This window comes from Mustelus asterias, chromosome 2, assembly GCF_964213995.1.
Source record: "Mustelus asterias chromosome 2, sMusAst1.hap1.1, whole genome shotgun sequence".
In the NCBI taxonomy this organism is placed as follows: Eukaryota; Metazoa; Chordata; class Chondrichthyes; order Carcharhiniformes; family Triakidae; genus Mustelus; species Mustelus asterias.
The window spans coordinates 127744829-127767080 of NC_135802.1; the positions used below are offsets into that span (position 1 = coordinate 127744829).

General features: G+C 40.8%; 2 protein-coding genes and 1 long non-coding RNA gene across 5 annotated transcripts in view; 1 reads left to right on the forward strand and 2 right to left on the reverse strand.

The window, feature by feature from the left end:
• The window catches only part of LOC144511201 (uncharacterized), a 38169-nt gene extending 36092 nt beyond the window's left edge, over positions 1-2077 (reverse strand). The window contains exon 1 of the mRNA XM_078241288.1: positions 1909-2077. Within this exon, the coding sequence (XP_078097414.1) occupies positions 1909-1948 (40 nt within the window). The 5' untranslated portion in view covers positions 1949-2077. The remainder of the gene's footprint in view (positions 1-1908) is intronic.
• On the forward strand, positions 2077-20545 carry LOC144511191 (CD83 antigen-like). 2 transcript variants are annotated; one of them, XM_078241267.1, is made up of 6 exons: positions 2077-2350; positions 2568-2692; positions 8307-8535; positions 9569-9648; positions 12244-12400; positions 19543-20545. In XM_078241267.1, exons 1-5 carry the CDS (start codon positions 2290-2292, stop codon positions 12382-12384), a joined length of 636 nt encoding a protein of 211 aa, XP_078097393.1. In that variant the 5' UTR covers positions 2077-2289; the 3' UTR covers positions 12385-12400; positions 19543-20545. The 2 variants fall into 2 exon arrangements, with proteins under 2 accessions (XP_078097393.1, XP_078097404.1); XM_078241278.1 differs by having other exon boundaries at positions 2162-2350; positions 19546-20545.
• LOC144511207 (uncharacterized) lies at positions 17902-20544 on the reverse strand. 2 transcript variants are annotated; one of them, XR_013500768.1, is made up of 2 exons: positions 18612-20544; positions 17902-18540 (listed from the first exon to the last, which is right to left on the reverse strand). It is a non-coding gene; the product is annotated as an uncharacterized LOC144511207 (long non-coding RNA). The 2 variants fall into 2 exon arrangements; XR_013500767.1 differs by having other exon boundaries at positions 18607-20544.
• Positions 20546-22252: the final 1707 nt, after the last annotated feature.

Here is a 22252-nt window from a genome sequence, read left to right on the forward strand (position 1 = left end):
GTCGGTGCAGACTCGATGGGCCGAATGGCCTCCTTCTGCACTGTAGGGTTTCTATGATTCTATGAACCCAGATTCAATTGGGTCTGTATGGAGTTTGCACATTCTCCGTGTCTGCACGGGTTTCCTCCCACAGTCCAAAGGTGTGCAGATTAGGTGGATTGCTCATGCTAAAGTGTCCCTTAGAAACAAGATTTGTTGGTTAGGGGAGTAGTAGGGTTAATATATGGGGTTACAGCCATTGGGCCTTGGTTGGATGTTCTTTTGGAGAGTCGGTACAGACTCAATGAGCCAAATGTGCTCCTTCTGCACTGTAGCGATTCTGTGAACCCTGGCATTGCCTCCCACCCATCCCCCATCAGGGGTTAGTACTGGGATGTCTTCAGTTGGGGAGGTGTGTGTGTGGGGAGGAGAAGGTCCTGTTTCTGGGGGTTGGGAGGCATGTGCCTCAGTGTCCCTGTGTGGGATCGTCTCTATTCCCTGGAGAGTTGATGTCAGTGGCTCTCCCAAGCTTGACGTGGAGATGCCGGTGTTGGACTGGGGTAAACACAGTAAGAAGTTTAACAACACTAGGTTAAAGTCCAACAGGTTTATTTGGTAGCAAAAGCCACAAGCTTTCGGAGCCTTAAGCCCCTTCCTCAGGTGAATGGGAATTCTGTTCACAAACAGGGCATATAAAGACACAAACTCAATTTACAGAATGATGGTTGGAATGCGAATACTTACAGCTTAAGACTTGATTAGCTGCAAGTATTCACATTCCAACCATTATTCTGTAAATTGAGTTTGTGTCTTTATATGCCCTGTTTGTGAACAGAATTCCCACTCACCTGAAGGAGCTTAAGGCTCCGAAAGCTTGTGGCTTTTGCTACTAAATAAACCTGTTGGACTTTAACCTAGTGTTGTCAAACTTCTTACTGTGTTCTCCCAAGCCTGCCGGCGCGGGACTCCCCTTCACAACTTTGTTACAAACTAGGAAGAGGAAAGCCGGCTACACAACGGGTTTCTCACTTGGTCCTGGGAAATTTCACCTACCATATCGCTTCTCGGCCTTTTGGCTAAGATCAAGTGTGGTCTGCTGCTGCTGCACTTGGTCGTGGCCATTGGGTTGCATTTAAGCTTCATTTTCATATGAAGCAATTTTTAAAAGCAGCATCTCGGCCTTTTGGCTAAGATGCAAATGAGATCAAGCCTTGGAGGTGGTGAGCCTGCACCTACTCCAATCAGCTTGGCTCATGTAGATCAGGTCCAAGACAGGGTAAAGGGTCGCATTCCCTCGTCAGCTTGGATCGGAAATGTCTCAAATTGTTGAGACTGTGAATTGGACTTGATTTGATTGAATTGGAAAAGTATTTTTAAAAAAACTAAAAACACGTGGTTTCAAACTCGCCAAAAAGCCAACAGGAATTTGTTTAAATGGCAGAAAACTAAATACTAGTTTATGATTCCCCTTCCACAGCTCCCTCTCCCACCCACACCCACACCACTCACCCAAAAACCCCAATCAGAAGGATTTTATACTAGCAATGAACCTTTAAAATTAGTTAACGATCAATATAAAAAAGGTAAATAAATTAAATAAACACTAATATGTAACTTTTTAGCTATGCTAGAAAATGCGAACAGAAAATTATGCGGAAAGTTACTTGCAAACTACTTGTTGTTAGCGGCCTAAAAGTGTGATACGAAGCGAGAGAAAAAAAAATACAGAACAGCTAATATACAGAGAAAGAGTTGTTTCCACTCATTTTTACCTCGGGAAAGTAAAATGAATCAACGGTCGAGGATTTTTAAGAACTGTAAAACGTTATTTAGGCTTTATAAGAGAGCACGGTCTCACCCCCGTATACCCAGCCCACCATATACACTTATCCATTTACACCTTGTATACTGACCATCTTGTGCACTTACCCCCGGCTAGGAACAAGACCAACACAAACCACCTCTGCATTACTCCGGTGTTGAATGCGACTGCATTGCTCAAACTTCGCGTTTCCAGCTGTAGCTCCACCCCTCCTCCCTCCGAACAAAATGTAACAAAAAATAACTTCAAATATTAATTATGTCTGGGCACTGGAGACTTTCCCTTCGAGAATACACTGTATCTTCAGTCAACAAAAGAAATGCGATGAATTTGGTTAATTGTCAGGATTACCGAAGCTACCGACCGACGTTTCGTTTGCAGTGTAAACAGGAAATGAACATGACTGTGGGCTGCTAATTGTCTCGGGACTTTCAAACTGATCGGCCAAGGCCCTTGCTGTTTCTCCACTTGAAACGTGGTCCGAAAACATGTTTCACCATTCCCGACTTCTGGCCGCCCAAGGTGGATGTTTTATCCCATTTGTCCAAAGTAAGTGTTTCATTGTGGTTAAAGAAAATGGTTCCTACAGCGTTTGATGATGTTACCTCGGGATTGACCTCGCCTTGTTCAATGCGGAACTGAGAGATATTTTTATGTATGTCGTATATTTTCAAATGTATATTTCTTTTCCGATGAGCAGTAGCATTTAATGTTGAGTTTATATGCATCATTTAACTCTTTATCTTTGATATTTCTTGTTTTACAGTTCTGATGCTTATGGGCGCGGAATCCACCCCAGAAGTTGTTGTAAAATGTGGAGAAACAGCAAGGTTGCCCTGTCGAGCTGAGTATGAACTTGAAATCCAGTACAGAGCTATCAGTTGGTACAAGGTGAACATATGTGCTAGCACTACATTTAGGCTTATAATGTCCACGTTCATCCCGCCTTGAGATGTTTTACTACGTGCAAGATAAATACAATTGTTGTTTAAACTCATAGGAAACGAGGCTTATAACTAAAAAAAGATATAATTCATTCCCAACATTCATAACTGTTGAATCGTAAAATGAAGCTTATTTTCATTTATTTGCTAGCAGGATGTAGGTCACTGGCTAGGCCTGCATTTATTACCCTTGAGATGGAGGTGGTGAGTGACCTTTTTGAACTGCTATAGATACAACCACAGCGCTGGCATGAGAGGGAGTTCCAGGATTTTGACTCAGTAACAGTGAAGAAAATTAATCTCTAACAATAGATTTTGTTTAATATTATTTACTAATGTGCTTTATTAATACAAATTGTAGTTTAAAATCTAAAGGAAACAGGGCTTACTTGAGTGTCAATGTGGGTTTCCTCCGGGTGCTCCGGTTTCCTCCCACAATCCAAAGATGTTCGGATTAGGTTGATTGGCCATGCTAAATTGACACTAGTGTCAGGGGGGTTAGCAGGGTAAATATGGGTGGTTATGGGTATCGGGCCTAGAGTGGGATTGTGGCTGGTGCAGACTCGATGGGCTGAATGGCCTCCTTCTGCACTGTAGGGATTCTATGACATCAAGGCAATGTTTCATTGAGTATGGCATCAGAGTCCTAGCACAACTGGAGCCAATGGGAATCAGGGGAAAACCCTCTGCTGGTTTGAGTCATACCTGGCACAAAGAAAGATGGTTGCGGTGATTGGAGGTCAATCATCTCAGCTGCAGAACATCACTGCAAGAGTTCCTCAGGATAGTGTCCCAGGCCCAACCATCTTCAGCTGCTTCATAAATGACCTTCCTTTCATAAGGTCAGAAGTGGGTATTTTCACTGATAACTGCACAATGTTCAGGATCATTTGCGACTCCTCAGATAGTGAAGCAGTCCATGTCCAAATGCAGCAAGACCTGGACAATATCCAGGCTTGGGCTGGCAAGTAACATTCTCACCATACAAGTGACCAGCTCCAACAAGAGGGATCTAACCATTGCCCCTTGACATTCAGTCTCATTACCATTGCAGAATCCTTCAACATCTATGTCATGGGGGCTACCATTGACCATAAACTGAACTAGCCATATAAATACTGTGGCTACCAGAGCAGGTCAAAGGCTAGGAATCCTGTGGCAAGTAACTTGCCTCCTGACTCCCCAAAGCCATTCCACCATCTACAAGGCAGAAGTCAGAAGTGTGATAGAAACTAGAAGCAGGAGTAGGCCATTCAGCCCTTTGAGAATGCTCGCCATTCATTTTGATCATGGCTGATCATCAAATTCAATATCCTGATTCCCCCCTTCCTTTCATATTCCTTGATCCCTTTACTCTCCACTTGCCTGGAGAGTGCAGCACCAACAACACTCAAAAAGCTTCACACCATCCAGGACAAAGCAGCCTACTTGATTGCTACTCCTTCCACAAACATTCAATTCCTCCACCACTGACGAACAGGAGCAGCTGTGTGTACCATCTACCAGATCCACTGCAGGAACTCACCAAGGTTCCCTTGGCTGCACCTTCTAAACCCATGACTACTACCCACCTAGGGATGGCAAGGTGGCACTGCTGCCTCACAGCACCAGGTTCCCGGATTCGATTCCCGGCTTGGTCACTGCCTGTGCAGAGTCTGCGCGTTCTCCCTATATCTGTCTCCAGGTGCTCCAGTTTCTTCCCACGGTCCGAAAGACAAGCTGATTTGGTGCATTGACCATGCTAAATTCTCCTTCAGTGTACCCAAATAGGTGCCAGAGTGTGGCGACTAGGGGATTTTCACAGTAACTTAAATCAGTGTTAATGTAAGCCTACTTGTGACACAAATAAATAAACATCTAGAAAGACAAGAGCAGCAGATACCTGGGAACACCACCACCTGGAGGTTCCGCTCCCAGTCACTTACCATCCTGAATTGGAAATGTATTGTTGTTCCTTCACTGTTACTGGATCAAAATACTGGCTTCCCTCCCTAACAGCACTCTGGGTGTACTTGCATCTCGGGGACTGCAGCAGTGCATGAAGGCAGCTAGCTCACCACCACCTCCTGAGGGGCAACTAGGGATAGGAAATAAATACTGGTCAAGCCAGCGATGTCCACGTCCCATAAAATGAAATTTTAAAAAGCCAGGTGGAGATATATTTTAGGCCTGTCCAGCAGGAAATAACATGGTTAACTGGGGAAATTCCACTGAGCTGCTTCACTTGTGGTAACTTATTCAAACCAGTTGGTGGAGTTGGAACAGCCCACATTGAGGATTTGTCCTTGCTATGTGGCTGAGAGTCACATATCTGTTAAATTCTATAATAGGTGATACTCCTCTGCCGCATGTGCTGAAGACAAAATAACCCCAGTTAATCTAGAAAACAGATGCAAATCTGAAGAAGGAGGGACTTGTACAAATTGAAAAGGGTTTGTCTGAACAATGTCCTTGTGGGAGGTTAAGTCATGCTGTGGGGGAGGATTCAAACTAATTTGGCAGGGGTGGCGCAGCAGGAGAGGAGAAACAAACTGCACAGATAAAGAGGAGGGGCAAACAGTAACAAGACAGCAGTAATGTGAGGGGAAAAAAACAGGAAGTAGCAGATTTGTGTGTGTTAACATTACTGACAAATTACCAAATAAGGCTGTGCTACAGTAGCTATATGGAAAACCAGTTTAAACATGGACACAAATGGAAATGAAACATTTCTGGCTACAGAAAGAGAAGGGGGAAAGATAGATCATTAGATCAATACTTGATGGGGGTCCCTTTCGCTCAGCTGTCTGGACAGCTGGTTTGTGATGCAGAATGACGGCAACAGCATAGGTTCAATTCCTGTACTGACCGAGATTATCCATGAAGGCTTGTCTTTTCAACCTTGCCTCTCACCTGAGGTGTGGCGATGAGAGGTTAAGAAATAGAACTAAAACATAGAAAAATAGGAGCACAAGGCTATTTGGCCCTTTGAGCCTACTCCACCATTCAGTATGATGAAGGCTGATCATCCAACTCAGTAACCTGTGTTTCCCCCAAGAGGATAAGGCACAGGGGAGAGCCTGGATAAGATGCTCTTTAGGAGAGTTGGTGCAGACTCGATAGGTCATATGGTCTCCTTCTGCATTAGGGGTTCTATATCCGCCTTTTTTTATACTTTTACAGTGGATCCAAAGCTACGAAATCCATTAACCAATCACTGACTTTTATAATCAAAATTCCATTATCCAATCATACAGGGACACTGGCATCAAATTGTTTGGATGTTATATGTGTACGGTATTCTCATCAAAGGATTAAACTTGGTTAGGCCTCTAATAGATTATTTGTTTTTTATGATTGATCATTGCCCACAAATATTCACTCTGTTTCCCTCTCAAGATGCTGCTTGACCCGCTGAGTATCTTCAGTATTTTCTGTTCTTAATTCTGATTCCTAGCAATTGCAGTATTTGTTTTGGTAACTCATTGCTGTCTATGTGTGTCTGGTATTCATCCCCAGCTTGCTGTCAGGTTCCCATTAACTCTCGACTAGCCTAAATACTTAACACCACATAATTGCCTTTGTAGCCTAACTTGCTCATCTCACATTCACCAACAGCTAGAGATCAGAATTAGTTTATAATGTGAAGTGATGAGCAAGAGTCCTTTTCAGACTTTAATATATTCACCATGGACACTTGACATCCCTCAAGGTAGATGTTAGATTCTGGGTGGTTGATGGGTGCAGGATGTTGGCCAACCACCCAGCAGCAAAAATGCCGGAGCCAATTTTGAGGCCCAAGCCGTATCAAATCAGAGTTAACATTGACACCACTCTGGCGGCCAATGGGCCGGATTTTACGGCCTCGCTCGTCCTGACACCATAAAATCCCATCCAAGGTCAACAGACCTTTCCATTATCCGCCCTTTGCCTGCTCTGATTCCCGTGGTGGGCAGGACAGTAAAATTCCAGCCAAGAGTTTTAGGTTCAGGGAGTGATTTTAATTTAGAATCTCTGAACTCCTGATGAAAAACTACAGAAAATAGTCTACAGAGTACAGCGGAATTATTTTCCCCAGCAACATGCAATGAGTTCAACATAGTTAAATAAATGAATTACACAGACAAAATCAATTCCAGTTACCTACAGCAGTATGGTGCAGGCATGAATGATGGCAGCAATTATCCCATCATCTCCATTCTGGCTAGGACTTATGCTGCATTATATGAAGCTCTATTAAATAGAAACTGCAAGCTATTCATTCCCAAATGGGCACTCTGATATAGCTAGCTGAAATCAGACCAGCACAATATTGCAACAAGATAAAACTAGGACGGTTGCCATCATGAGGGAAGAGCTTGGGGCTTTGGCATGACAAATTATTTTTATTGGATTCGTAGGTAGGCTCCTGGCCCCATAAATATAATTTAAAACTTACACCTGAAGAGCTCCTGAAAAGTATTCCCAGTAAAAGTACTCATGAAGTGCATGGCACACTCTGTCTAGTTATATAGTAAAATGGAAATTTGTCATATTAAAAGGGTCTGATATAGGTATGCGCTTTGAAAGCATTGAAGTAGGTCCCTGTAAAAATGGTAGTCAGAAAGTTGGTGTAATTCAGGCGGTAAAGTCTACTAACCATAATTTTGGCAAGTTAAAATCACTCTCCTTTTGTTTACCATAGGTAGCACTGGAATGAACCTCAGTAAAACTGGCTGTGAGTCATTGTATGTGTTTGGCGGTTTCCCTTCCAGGCACTTTCAATGAATAGAATCAAAATGCTATTTTACTAGCTTGATGCAGGATCAGTTTACAGCCGACTGAACAATTTATCACTCAGCAACTAGTTGCTGCAAATTGGATGCTGGAGTTGGGATTGTGTTTTCTTCAGAATTATTTTCCTACATCTGTCCACTATTAATTTTAATTTCTTACTACTTACATCATAAATATATAGCAGTTTTTAGAAGTTCAGGGTAATTTGAGAAAATACATATAAAAATGCAGGACAGTTTCCTATTGTGCAGGCTGAGTCAAAACGCCAAAAATGATTTTCAGGTTGGGAAGTTGGGCATATGAGATCAATATTAGAACATGATTGTCATTCCATGCAACGTACATTGTATTGTTTTGGTACTGTGATTAATGGTGATTGAATGAGTGTTTTTATTAAATGTAGTTCTGATTCCTAAAGTTTGTCAGTAGACCCTCCAAGGATCCGTTCTTGGCCTCCTATTCCTTAATTTCAATGGAAGGTAAAATTGGGCAGAGTGTGAAATGGGTACTCACTCAGATTCTGGTTGTGTGGGTTAAGTTAATATTGCCTGCATGGTCATGGCATCTGGCCCTTGGTTACACTACTGGTGCATTTTGCCAATCTTAAACTTCCACTTAATCCTACCTTCTATTCTATTCTCTATCTATGAACTACTCTAGGAAAATAATGGAAAGAGGAATTTAATACAATGCATTAAACTGATAATCTTAGCAGTATAGTTCCTGGTTTCCAAATATTCAAAGCCAATGTTTTTGTTAGAATTTCCATAGAAATGTCAGTGATATTAATTGTTTAACTTTTACAGATAGTTGGTAATGGAGATGGTTTAACAGGAATCGTTCGAAAGGATTTCAGGGAGAACATAGCCAGGCAGTATCTGGGTTTCAATGGATCGATTGAGTTAGATTCTACCAGACCTTTTTCCTTGATTATTCATAATGTCTCCAGGGAAGACTTTGGAACGTATCAGTGTTCCCTCTGGGCACCGCTTGGGGAACGAAACAAGCAAGCAGATGTAGAACTCCACGAATTGGGTCAGTATATTACTGTTGCTGTGATTCTAAATAGTCCTGTTCGAACTTGTGTTATTTGCATTTATTGTCAGTCACTGGATTCTTAGGATCTTTTAAAGATTTTGATAATATTATGTGGTCATTTGAGACAGTGTCAAATGTTTTTTTAGAAATGTTTTCTTTCAGTGTGGGCAATGCTGGTGAGGGTGCATTTATTGCCCAGTTGTATTGCTTTGAGCAAGCACTGGACCTTCATCTTATACAGCTGATGGTGCTTCCCTAAAGGTGTTGAGGTACTTCTGAACTGTAGTCACCATTTGATTTGAATTCTTTGAAGTAACCCAAGAGGGTTGCTGTTGTGTATATGGATTTTGAAAATCAAATAATGGACTTGGAGAGACAGGTAGGAAGGTGGAGTTAAGAACACAGTCAGCTCAACCACGATCCTATTGAATGGTGGAGCAGGCTCAATGGGCCGAATGGCTTAGTCACGTTTCTTTGAATAGTACCAGTGATTTTCAATACTAGCAAATGAATTTTCTGATTTAACATAATAAAAAAATTGCATTTAAATATGGCCTTTCACAACTACCAGATATTTTGAGACACTTTACAGTCAATGAAGTACTTTTGAAATGTTGTCACTACTGTGTTGTAGGAATGTTGTTGCCAAGTTGCATGCAGTGAACTCCCACAAACAACAATATGTTAATGACCAGCTAATTTGTTTTAGTGATGTTAATTGAGGGATAAATATTGGTCAGGATATTGGAGATAACTCCCTTGCTTTTACAAAAGATTTGGCATGGGATTGTTTACATTCATCTGGACAGGCGGAGGAATAATGTTGACACTAGTAAATTGTTAACTTCAGTTGAGCTATGATCTTCAGATTGTACCAAATTGGTATCATGTCGCAGTTTCCAAGCAAAAAATAGCCTGGTATTCTTTCATAATGTATCATTTAATTAGTTGCTAGAAAGGTTGTTCTGCTAATTGTTTGATAACTGTTTTCTATTGAATGTGTGACTAACAATACAACTTTTTGATGCAGATATCCAGTTTGAACGATGGTGGACTATCTTGGTTACCTTGCCCATTGTTTTGACAATACTTGCATCTATGATATTTTGTGTAAGTATTCAGACAATGTTGTTCCAAAGCAAGTAAGGTTTCTGTTTTATTTTCACTAGCATAACTAGTTTATCCTAAACTATAATGGACGTAGAATATGTAAGAATTTCGGAAAGTAGTTTCATGAAGACATTCAAATAAAAGCCTTTCCCACTGTATAGTTATGATATTTTGATATGTATTGTCATATAGAAGATGATACAGAATTTCACTAACTTGTCTTAGAGATACTGTTTTCAAATCTATTACTGTTTTTTAATTTTGTGTAAACCTGTTACACTGATGTCTTAGTATTACTTTGTCCTTCCTGACTGAGGAAACAGTGGTAGTCATGATGTGGAGATGCCGGTGTTGGACTGGGGTAAACACAGTAAGGAGTCTAACAACACCAGGTTAAAGTCCAACAGGTTTATTTGGGAGCAAACGCCACTAGCTTTCGGAGCGCTGCTCCTTCATCAGGTAAGTGGGAGATCTGCTAACAAACAGCAAACAGGGCATATAAAGACACAAATTGAGTAGGCTTACATTAACACTGCAATGAAGTTACTGTGAAAATCAGCGAGTTGCCACACTCCGGTGTCTGATGAGGTACACTGAGGGAGAATTTAGCATGGCCAATGCACCAAACCAGTCTTTCGTATTGTGGGAGGAAACCTACGCAGACACGGTAGAATGTGCAGACTCCACATAGACAGTGACCAAGCAGGGAATTGAACCTAGATTACTGGCACTGAGAGGCAGCAGTGCTAACCACTGCACCATCTTGCTGCCAAGGCCACTCTAAATAGATGGAGGTATTTGAGATGCGACCACAACCGCACATGCCACAATGAAGAAGCTAATGCCAATGCTTCACATCCCATGGAGTACCTGAAGTACTCATAACAGATAATGGAACAACTTTTATACGCACCAAATTTCAAAGTTTCAAGTTTTTCAATGGGATAAAACACATCAGAACTTCACCATATTATCCTTCTATCCAATGGACTGGCTGAATGGACAGTGCAGTCTCTCAAGACCAGCTTAAAGAAACAGTCAGCTGCATCTTTGGAATCAAATATAGCTCAGTTCCTTTTAGCTTACAGGTCCACCCCGCATTTGACCACAAGGGTCATCCAGACTCGAAACGTTGACTCTATTCTCTCTCCACAGATGCTGTCAGACATTCTGAGATTTTCCTGCATTTTCTGTTTGAGAAATTTTGGGAGTGTTCCTAACTGGGTTCCAGGAATTATTGTGGTTAAGACAGGATTATTGTTTTACAAAGTGAGTGTAAAAGACAGGATTTTGAGAAAACACATGAACCATTTGTGAGGATGTGAGTCGTCACGAGAGCCAGTGTTACAGCCTGATATGTTGTTGCCAGCTGGGAGTGTTGTTGGCTGCTCATGAAGTGAAATGCCCAATCAGCCTGTGACAGGTGAGAGTATTGTTCCGACTGGAGCAGTGGAGGTTGAAGCTTCAGGAGGAGAGCCCAAGTGTGACAGTTTCTATAAAAAATACCCCAATAGAAGTAGCTCAGTCGGTGGAGTTGCACCGTTCTACGAGAAAGTGGAAGCTACCAGAGACACTGAGATTTTGATGGACCAATTAAAAATATTCATTGTTGTAAATTATGGGAACTGTATAAGTTAACTATCATTCTGTACATTAAGGAACTTGGAGGGGGAGGGATCTACTAGCTAGCCCCTTTAAAGGATGATCTTCTGAAGGGTCATGTGATCTGCTGGTCCAAGCAGTAAGTAACACACAGGATCACCCAAGCAGAGAGCACGCATTTTCTCAGTTAGATCCTAGAGGCATGACTGGAAGCACTGAATCTGTATCACCCTGTAAATAGTTGTTGTAGTTAATAAGTATTTATAATTTGTTCATAACTGGTGGAGCCAAGTTATTACAAGGGCCAGAGATCAAACTCTTTACTTCCAAAGCACAAGACACACACGGTGAGGAATAGGGAACAAATAGTAAAAGAGACAGGCACAGAGAGAGAACAATTTCTGAAGCTCCTACTGCTCAGGTTCAGGTGAATTATTGTTCAGAAAATTTGTATTTAACCCCCTAAACATGGATCATGTAACTTGTAGCATGCTTGTAACTTTTCTACAATGGAGATAATTATAACATAAACAGTACAATAACTCCATTTTACATGATAATAAAGCAACAGAGTAATTTTTATATAAAAGCAAAGTGCTGTAGATACAGAAAACCTGAAACACAAAAGTCCTGGAAGAACTTAGCTGGCCTGGCGGCATCTGTGGAGGTTATTAAAATTTGAAGTTCAGTATGACACTTCATTTTTATAATCTGGCTTTGTCAAAATCTGCCTTTCGCAAGATTGAACAAGTGCAAAATATAAGCACATGCATTTCCAGTCTGTGTAATGAAGAGAAATTTCAGTGTTCTAGCCATCAGTCATGTTGCTCCATGCCTAGATGTTGGACAGTAAACACAAATTCCTGATAAGGGATGCGGGATCTGGGAACAGGAGGGATCAGTGACTGAATTTAAGAGAAAAGTTAGAGTGGGTCTGAAATTTATCACAACTACCAATATAAAAATGTTAACTTCTCTTTTCTTTTTCTTCAGATCTATGCAAGACAACGTAAAGATCATTCAGATTATAAGAAATTTAACAACAATCTACTCGGTGTTCAGTGCGAAAACTGCGAGGTTCCTAAAAACAATGGCTACAAACAAAAAGAACTTGGGATCAGTGAATATCTATAAAGATCCGAACAAACAGGTTAACATTTTGCCTAAAAAACCTTTTCAGCAGAATTGTAATAATCTAGCATGTTGTGTTTCTGCCAGAGTTCCAGCATTGGCAGTTTTAATTGCAGTCCAGAGCTTGAATATTTCTGAAGAGAGATATGTTGCTGAAGCTCTTTGTCTTACACATCAGGACAAACACGAAGGCCAAATTTCAAACAATCAGAACAACTTCTACCGGAGCAAAGGGTACTGATTGCTTAGCAAGTCCAGAAAAGAATGGGGAACTAAGCTTCCCAAGCTCCTGGGTGTTTCGAAAAAGTCACATGGCTTAAACATATTCCTTTTGTTTGCAGAGAATGTAAGCTGCTTCCAGCAAGTGTAAGTGAGCTTGACTCATTCTCTTAAATCGGTTGTTAGTGTAGCTATCAGTGAACGCTGAATTGTTCAGCAAGTGCAATGGCCTAGTGGTAGTATTGCTAGAAATTCCAGAAACATCAGCTAATGGTCTGGAGACCCAGGTTCGAATCCTGCCATGGCAGATGGTGAACGTTGAATTCAATAAAAAATATCTGGAATTAAGAATCTATTGATGACCATAAAACCATTGTCAATTGTCGGAAAACACATCTGATTCACTAATATCCTTTAGGGAAGGAAATTTGCCATCCTTACCTGGTCTGGCCTGCATGTGACTCCAGAGCCACAGCAATGCAGTTGACACTTAAATGGCCTAGCAAGCCACTCAGTTCAAGGGCAACTAGGGATAGGCAATAAATGCTGGCCAGCCAGCGGCGTCCATGTTCCATGAATGAAAAAAAAACTATCCACGACCTACGTATTGATATTGCATTGTCTGTTTGCAATGTTTGTTTGACATTGCAGGCTTATTTACATACCATTGAAGGAAGTCTGGTTGCTATATCATAGCAATATAATGTCATTATTTTATTAATCTGGACTTATTGAACTTATTAACAGCAATTTGCACATCCAGTTCTCTTTTAATGACACCATGTTTGTCCAAATAGATGATGTCACATAGGGATCCCGTCCAGGTCCAGTGCTCACCATCATTTTCATTGGTTTTGTGCAGCCTAAGCATCTGAATCACACTGAAATTATTCTGTGAAGGCAAGTGCATAGATCAGATGTCCCAACAATTGGTTGATTGAGCATCATCTTTCAGTTGTTCATAACAGGCAGAGCACAGACCATACTTGACCAGCTCACGCTTGCAAAACGAAAAACAAAATTTCTATTGTTTGATGTGATTCTTCAATTGAGCAACACTTGCTGAACAATCCAGAGTGTGCTAATAGCTACACTAACAACCAATTTAAGATAATCAGTCAAACTTGTAATGAGGTTCTTTTATGCTTGCTTGAGGTGACATACATTTATACACAGGTACCACCCCTTTGCAAACTAAAGGAATATGTTGAAGCTTTGCACCTTGGGAGCTTGAGAAGCTATTGTTTCTCCTTGATTTTGCCATGGCAATGCATCAGCCAATCAGAGTTGACTTGCCAACCGATCAACTTTTTATCTTGTTTGAAATTTGGCACTTTTGCATTTATCCTGATGAGTTCAAGACAAAATGCTTTGACAACGTGTCTCTCTTCTCAGCAATATATTCATATATCTTTGAATTAGAACAGCAGAAGTTACCATCTCTCAATTTTACTCTGACTGGTTGGGACTGAAGCCTGAGCATTTCCTGTTGGAAATCTACTGGAGCAATTTTAACTTCATTAGCTGCTGACAAGGTCTGAACTCTTTCTCAGGGCTAGCCCTCACAGACAGGAACCACCCCAGTTTTCTTATGTCTAAAAAATGCCCCCAGAATAGACTTAAGTCCCAATCAGCACAGTATCTTCTAGTGATGTATAAATGATTAATAAGATCTGTTCCATATTGATAGATTTCTAGATCCTAAAGGTGTCAAAGTGTATGAGAAGATAGAGATAGCAGGGGTATAGCATTGAGTTGGAGGATCAGCCATACTCAGCAGGAGTATTGCATAGAGATAGAGGATCAGCCACGCTCATACTGAATGATGGAGCATGATTGAAGGGCTGAATGGCCTACTCCTGCTCCTAGTTTCTATGAGTTTTAACAACTCTTAACAATGGAGTGGATATCCACTCCATCTGACGAAGGAGCAGCGCTCCAAAAGCTCATGGCATTTGTTACCAAATAAACCTGTTGGACTTTAACCTGGTGTTGTTAAAACTCTTACTGTGTTTACCCCAGTCCAACGCCAGCATCTCCACATCATGCCTAGTTTCTATGAACAGGGTGTGGGAGAGGGGTGAAAAATAGAAACATTGGAGGGCAATGAAGATGAATGTGGGGAGGGTGGGAAACAAGAGAATGGGGTGACTCAGAAAAGACTGAGCATTTTCTTACCCCTCCTCAATGGGTGAAATGAGAATGGGGACGAGGAGGGATTGTTGAGAATGTTAGGATGCCCCTCTGTTGAAGACTGAGATGTGTAGTGGGAGTTTGTATCCAAACTTGGGCAGGATAGGGATCTGCTCCCCAACTGAAATGAAGGTGTGGCAGCCTTTCTACTTTAAAGTGGTGTCTCTCCCATGGCAACAAGCAGGATTGGAAGGCAGTGGATCGTTGGACCAAGCTGGGATGGGGAATAAAACAGATAAGTGAAGGGAGAGTAAAGATGGGGTAAGTGTTTTGGATGCAATTCGGGCCCCGTGAATGGAGAGGAGGGTGGGAAAGGAGGAAAGGGTAAGGAGATCCAAAAAATACTCAGTGGATGGGAGTGTCCGGGGGGCAAGCTGGAGAATGCCCATCATTTTTGAGAGGTGGCCGTGCTCAGTGGGCAAGGCACTTAGGAAATTGATGGGGCAAAATGGAAGGTAGAGCAGAGAATTCCAATGATCTTAGTCCAGGTTCTGGTGAGTGGTAGATCTATGTTAAGCATAATTTTGCAGTGGTATCCTGATATTTGATTTTTTTTTTCAATAATTCGCCTCATTTCACCAACAATTCTGCCAATCTCCATCTGGAGATCAGGAATTCTCTCTGCTGGTAGATGAAAATTCCTTAATTCATAAAATTGCCTATGATGTATTTGCATTTAATCAACAAAGGCCTTTTGCCATCGAGTAAAAGGGAAATAAGATGCTAATTACCATCACAAATTACTGTATAAGTAACCAAGGTGTTACCATTTAACACTGCATAAATGTTTTACAGTTTATTGAACTGTGTGCAGTGCCAGCAATTAGAACATAATGCATTTAATAAACTATATCTATATTCCTGATGAATTTGTTTCAATTCACAGGAATTTCAGTTTCTTAAATAAATAAGAGTCTAGAAAAGACACGATGATGCACTTTGAAAATCAGTGCAACTGACAAAAATATAAGTTTTCATTGGCTAAAATCTGGCTCCAGCTGTTTTGGCACAAGTTTTAAACCAAAGTATAACACTTAATAATCATATCACTAATAATTTCAGATCAATCTTTTGTCATGTTTTTTGATGCAGTCAGATGTTATCCAGATGGATAACTTTATTGGCAGAACCGGAAGGGTTAAACTTGAGTGAGGAAGAAAGTTAGTTTAGATGTGATTTAATGCTGACAAAGGATTAAAACAATTAATTTAACCTATATCAGTTATTGATGATTAATATTGTTATGCTGAAAGCTCAGTAAGCTTATTTAGAACAAAATTATAACGCTGGTCTATATTGAGCTGATCCAAGTCAGGATGGACTCAAAGGCCAGGATTTTATCGCCCTGCCCCAGAAGGTTGGAGGAGGGGGGGTGGTCAGAAAGAATGGCTTCATAACCTTGACATTTTACCAGTGGTGGAACGGGATGAGAAGAGTCTGACCACACAAGTGGGCAGGCAGTTGGTTTACATAATTGTAATAATGCCCTATTCGGAGCCACTTTACCAATAGTAGGGTGACTTTCCACTCCAACTGCCACATGTTATGGGGAGGTGGGGCACCGTCTGAATGGAGACAGCCTCCCTGCTACAATTAGGGATGTGGGTGGGAGGAATGATCAATGGGCCAAAGAAGAGGCTGCAAGCAGGGAAGGCAGCACCCGTGGCCCTGACCACTTTCCAGGAGTTTATCCTTTGCCCTGTGATTTTTTTTTTTAAACGTAACACCGTTAGACCTGAAGTCATAGAAACCCTACAGTGCAGAAGGAGGCCATTCAGCCCATCGAGTCTGCCCCGACCACAATCCCACCCAGGCCCTACCCCCACATATTTTACCCGCTAATCCCTCTAACCTACACATCCCAGGACTCTAAGGGGCAATTTTTTAACCTGGCCAATCAACCTAACCCGCACATCTTTGGACTGTGGGAGGAAACCGGAGCACCCGGAGGAAACCCACACAGACACGAGGAGAATGTGCAAACTCCACACAGACAGTGACCCGAGCCGGGAAGTGTTGTCAATTCCTCAGTGGAACCCATCTCTCCTGGTGGCACTGCTGAGGCATGACAGCTGCTGATCCTGTGATTGAGCTGGCAGCTTCAGTAGGCTGCCCAATGTCTTTAATTGAATGTTGGACGCATAGGCAGCCAATTAAGAGGTTACCTATGGTAAAGTCCCACTGCTGACAAGTGCTGGCTTGTAACTTTTTACACTCAGTGTCGTGATGTCCTTATAACATTCAGTACAAAGGCACTAAAATTATCCATGGTGTTCCTGCGATATAGAGGTATGAAGTTGGTCAGCATCTCTGCTCAGCAGTTCAGTGTCCCCTGTGAGAAGTGCAGGTATGAGCTTAAAGTGAGACTAAGCTTGGGCTACTGTCTCAAAACTCACCATAAAGGCTAATAGAAGAAGATGATTTGGACCTGACGGTTATCAGAGTCTTTGGAAAACCAATAAGGAATCGTGCATTTTGGGGAGAATTGGAGGAATAAACTTTGGGTGTGACACAGCGGAGATGGCCCACCATTGGCTGGCAGTGGGATCTTCTGATTGCACTGCTGTCAACAGGTTTCCCATTCAATGCAGACCCACCACCAGGAAACCTGTTTTAGCAGGCCTGAAATATCCTGTCAGTGAGAATGGTCGGAATATTTTGGCCATTATGTGTGGAAGGAGGAAATGAGAATGATTGACTGGGGTCCTGTGGATTACAGTGTGTACCTCATGGCTAGAATAACAATCCATGAATGATAACTTCATGAATATGTTACAGTCAGCAAGTAGGAAAAAGATTGTCCCTCAGGTCCTCATTGTATATATTGTTTTGCTTTTGCAATATTAAACTGATTGCTTAATTAGGAACTAAATTGGTCCTATTCACTAGATTCCCCACAGTGCTATCTAGTATCTATAACAACCTCTTCAACATTTTATGAAGGGAATGTTAGTACAAATAGTCTAATTCAAAACATTATAAATGTAATAGAGGAATTTGAGTGAATTTGTTAGAAAGCATAGTGGAGGAAATAGGGGATCAATTCAATGATAAACTGGAACTTTTGGAACATTCCGTCTACAATTTAAAGTTCCTGTCAAGTCTTTGTTTTAATATTACTCCTATAAAGGAATTATTACATTTATAAGCAATTATATTTTAATTAGGATTTGTTGTAGACTCCCTCTTCTGCAGTGTTTTATTCTTGGTGTGATAGAATAGTATGCTTTAAATGCTATGGTAGATGTGATTTCTGGCAGTGTTTCTTTTTCACCTGTTATTAAAGTGAGCAAGAGAGAAGAGTAGTGAGAATCTTATACAGATTTATGGTATGTAACTTGTGGAAAGAATACAAAATAATCCAGGAATGAACATGCTCATTCATTGATTGCAGCAAGTAATACATATAGCTTTCAGTTTGTGCGAGAGACAGACCTGTTGATGGAAATGTCCTTCATGATGTGAGCATGAATGAAGAATATTGGGAGAAGCCTGGCTTGTAATAAATACAGGTAAGAAGTTTAACAACACCAGGTTAAAGTCCAACAGGTTTATTTGGTAGCAAAAGCCACACAAGCTTTCGGAGCTCTAAGCCCCTTCTTCAGGTGAGTGGGAATTCTGTTCACAAACAGAGCATATAAAGACACAAACTCAATTTACATGAATAATGGTTGGAATGCGAATACTTACAACTAATCAAGTCTTTAAGAAACAAAACAATGTGAGTGGAGAGAGCATCAAGACAGGCTAAAAAGATGTGTATTGTCTCCAGACAAGACAGCCAGTGAAACTCTGTCTGTCTTGTCTGGAGACAATACACATCTTTTTAAACCTGTTGGACTTTAACCTGGTGTTGTTAAACTTCTTACTGTGTTTACCCCAGTCCAACGCCGGCATCTCCACATTGTAATAAATACCCAGGTCATTTGAATGTTGTAGCTCGGCTTCATATTGCTGAGATGCTGGAAATAAACATAGCTTCGCATCACTAAGATATGAAATATTCTTGTCAGGAATTTAAAATGTATACTCAAAACATAATTTCCAAGTATACAGTTTTCCTATATTTACTATTTATAGTTTTTTTAAGAACTAGAATCTTCAAGCATAAAATCTGAACAGAAGTTCTATCAAAATATAACAGATGTTCTGTCAAAATATATTTTAATCCCTTAATTGCACCACCTGTCCATGGATAACTAATGAATCCAGGAATGCTCTAGTCAGCTACCTGATCTCAAACGCGCAGACTTTTATCGCTGAATAAAGAGACATGCTGTTGAAGTTTTTTCATCTTAAACTCAGGACATATGCAAAAATACCAAATTTCAAAGGGAAAAACAATTTAAACTGTATGAGAAAAGGGTTGTGATGGTTGGTTAGCCAGGCAACTCTGGTGGAGGCGTTGCCATGGGGGAAAAATAAAAAGGAGCATGTTCAGGTTAGCACCTTTTTTTGAATTAAACAGAAGTATATGTAGACAATATTATCTAAAAATAATAGAAATATACAGACAATAGTTCCCTCATGTATTCTCCAGTGATTGATTACAAAACAAAAAACTTTGACCGTGTCTTTTTTTCAACACAATACTTTGTGTAATCTTACTAACTCCAATGTACTAAACTTGTATTGATTCATGATTTTAATATTTTTAAAAAATATGTAATGGGTATCACCATCAACATTTCTTGTCTGAATGAATGATGGTTTCTTTCATTATTTTCTCATTTGTTTTACTTCCTAAAGCAGTTGGAGACAAGAAAATATACTGGCAACGTCATTCATTCATCAGATTTTTCAATGTTACGTTCAGCTTTGGTTTTGTAAGACTGGCAAAACAAGCTTGTGCTACACCATAGTACAATGCCTGGTGGAATCTTGCAAAGAGAATTGTCATGGGAACAGAAATAGGCCGTATAGCCTTTCGAGCCAGTTCTACATTGTTATATTATGGCTGATTTATATCTTAATCCCATCTATTTGGCCTGGTTTCGTAACGCTTAATACTCTTTGCCAACAAAAATCTATCAATCTCAGTTTTGGAATTATGGATTGACCTAGCGTCAAGAGCTTCCTAGTGTGAAGGTTCCAGATTTGTACTACCCTTTGAAAATGATTGTTTATTGACAGGAATCTGAAATAACATGGCTCTAATTTTATGTCTATGTCTCCTTGTTCTGGACCTCCCTATGTAAGGGGAAAAATGTAAGGAAAGCACACTTTAAAATAGCTGCCTGGCACATAAAGAGTTAACTGGGAGAGGAACCATAAAACAGACACCAGCTTCCACTTATACAAAGATCACTTCAAATCAAACCCAACAGACAAGCCATTTAAAATCACAGACAATGATTTAAAGTAAACAAACACTTCAGGAAGCCAAGTCAAGGATCAAGACATCTTTTAGGTAAGGAAAAAACCCGAGACAAAGGGAATAGATTAGTCAAAGGAAGAGCGGGAAAATATGAATGCAGGGAAACAGATTAGCACCTGAATGAGCCGAAACCAACCATTGATAGCCACAGACATAGGAAATGTACCCATTCATAAGAACAATACTATGTTAAATGTCTGTATCTGTTTGTATCTGCCTATAACGATGTCATAATGTTCAAATCATCAGTCCATCTATTGTGTAGAAAATATAAAGATGGACCGTTCCCGACATTTTACTGAGAGAAGGTTTGCTACAGACTTGTGCCTTGTCTCCACGGAGCTCTGTTGAATAAACTGTGTTTTGGAATCTCGAGATCTGACTACTAGTGGATTTTTCTCACAACACCCTACCAAAGGAAAAAGGGTTGATAGAGAAACTATCAATTGCATTAATCATCTTAAACACTCCCTTAACCTGAAATACTCAAGAGAATATAAGCCTAAACCATGCAACCTTTCCTCATTTAACTCATTATCAAAGAACAAAGAAAATTACAGCACAGGAACAGGCTCTTCGGCCCTCCAAACCTGCATCGATCATGCGGCCGAACTAAAACCCCCTACCCTTCCAGGGACCATATCCCTCTATTCCCATCCTATTCATGTATTTGTCCAGATGCCCCTTAAAAATCACTATCGTATCTGCTTCCACTACCTCGCCCAGCAGCGAGTTCCAGGCACCCACCACCCTCTGTGTAAAACAAAACTTGCCCCTCGCACCTTAAACCTATGCCCCCTCATAATTGACTCTTCCACCGTATGGGGAAAAAGTTTCTGACTATCCATTCAGTCCATGCCCCTCATAATCTTGTAGACTTCTATCCGGTCGCCCCCTCAATCTCTGTCGTTCCAGTGAGAACAAACCAAGTTTCTCCAACCTCTCCTCATAGCTAATGTCCCCCACACCAGGCAATATCCTGGTAAATCTTTTCTGTACCTCTCCAAAGTCGCCACATCCTTCTGGTAGACCAGAATTGAACTCTATATTCCAAGTGTGGCCTAACCAAGGTTCTATAAAGCTGCAACGTGACTTGCCAATTTTTAAACTCCATGCCCTGGCCGATGAAGGCAAGCATGCCGTTTGCCTTCTTGACTACCTTCTCCACCTGGGTTGCCACTTTCATTCTGGTAAATCTACACTGTATTCAGTGCAAGGCGAATATAGCCTTCCTAACATGTGGTTTCCAATATTTTAAATACAGTATTCTAAATGGGGTCTTATCATAACTTTAACTGTAATATAACTTTCAATCCCTTATATGTTAATACATTCCATTTACCTCTTTAATTTTTTTGTACCTGACTACCAACTTTTAATGGTTTCTTAAATTTCACAATGTTTCTGTAGTCTTGGGCAGTCAACTGTTGCAAAGTTGATTGGTGTTTATAGAATTGTAAAACGCTGGGAAAAGCATTGCATGGTCCCTTTAAAAGGTGGTACTTTTTCTGTGCTGAGGAAATTTTTAAAAATGCAAGTACATAAGACTGAAATATTTGTATCAGAAGGCCAAGCAGCAGGATTACCAAAGCAACAGGCTTTTTAAATTTTTTTGAATTCAGCCAATGAATTTGAATTAGGCATTTGAGTACCAAGAACCTATCAAATTTGATGGTGTCGATAACCTAGGACCAATCATATTGTGGGGGATATTGATGTTATCACAGATATAAAAGTAAGGTGGCTGTGGAACAAAAACAGAGAGCATCTACCAGAGTAACAACTCTTAGTTCAGCTCCAGAGGGAGAGAACTGCTAGCTCTCAGCTTCATTTATGTATAACGTTCCCGTATCATAGAATCCTACAGTGCAGGAAGAGGCCATTCGGCCCATCAAGTCTACACCGACCACAATCCCAACCAGGCCCTATCCCCATAACCTTACTTATTTATCCTGCTAATCCCCTGACACTAAACGGCAACTTAGCATAACCAACCTAAGCTGCACATCTTTGGAGTGTGGGAGGAAACCGGAGCATCCGGAGGAAATCCATGCAGACACGGTAAAATGTGCAAAGTCCACA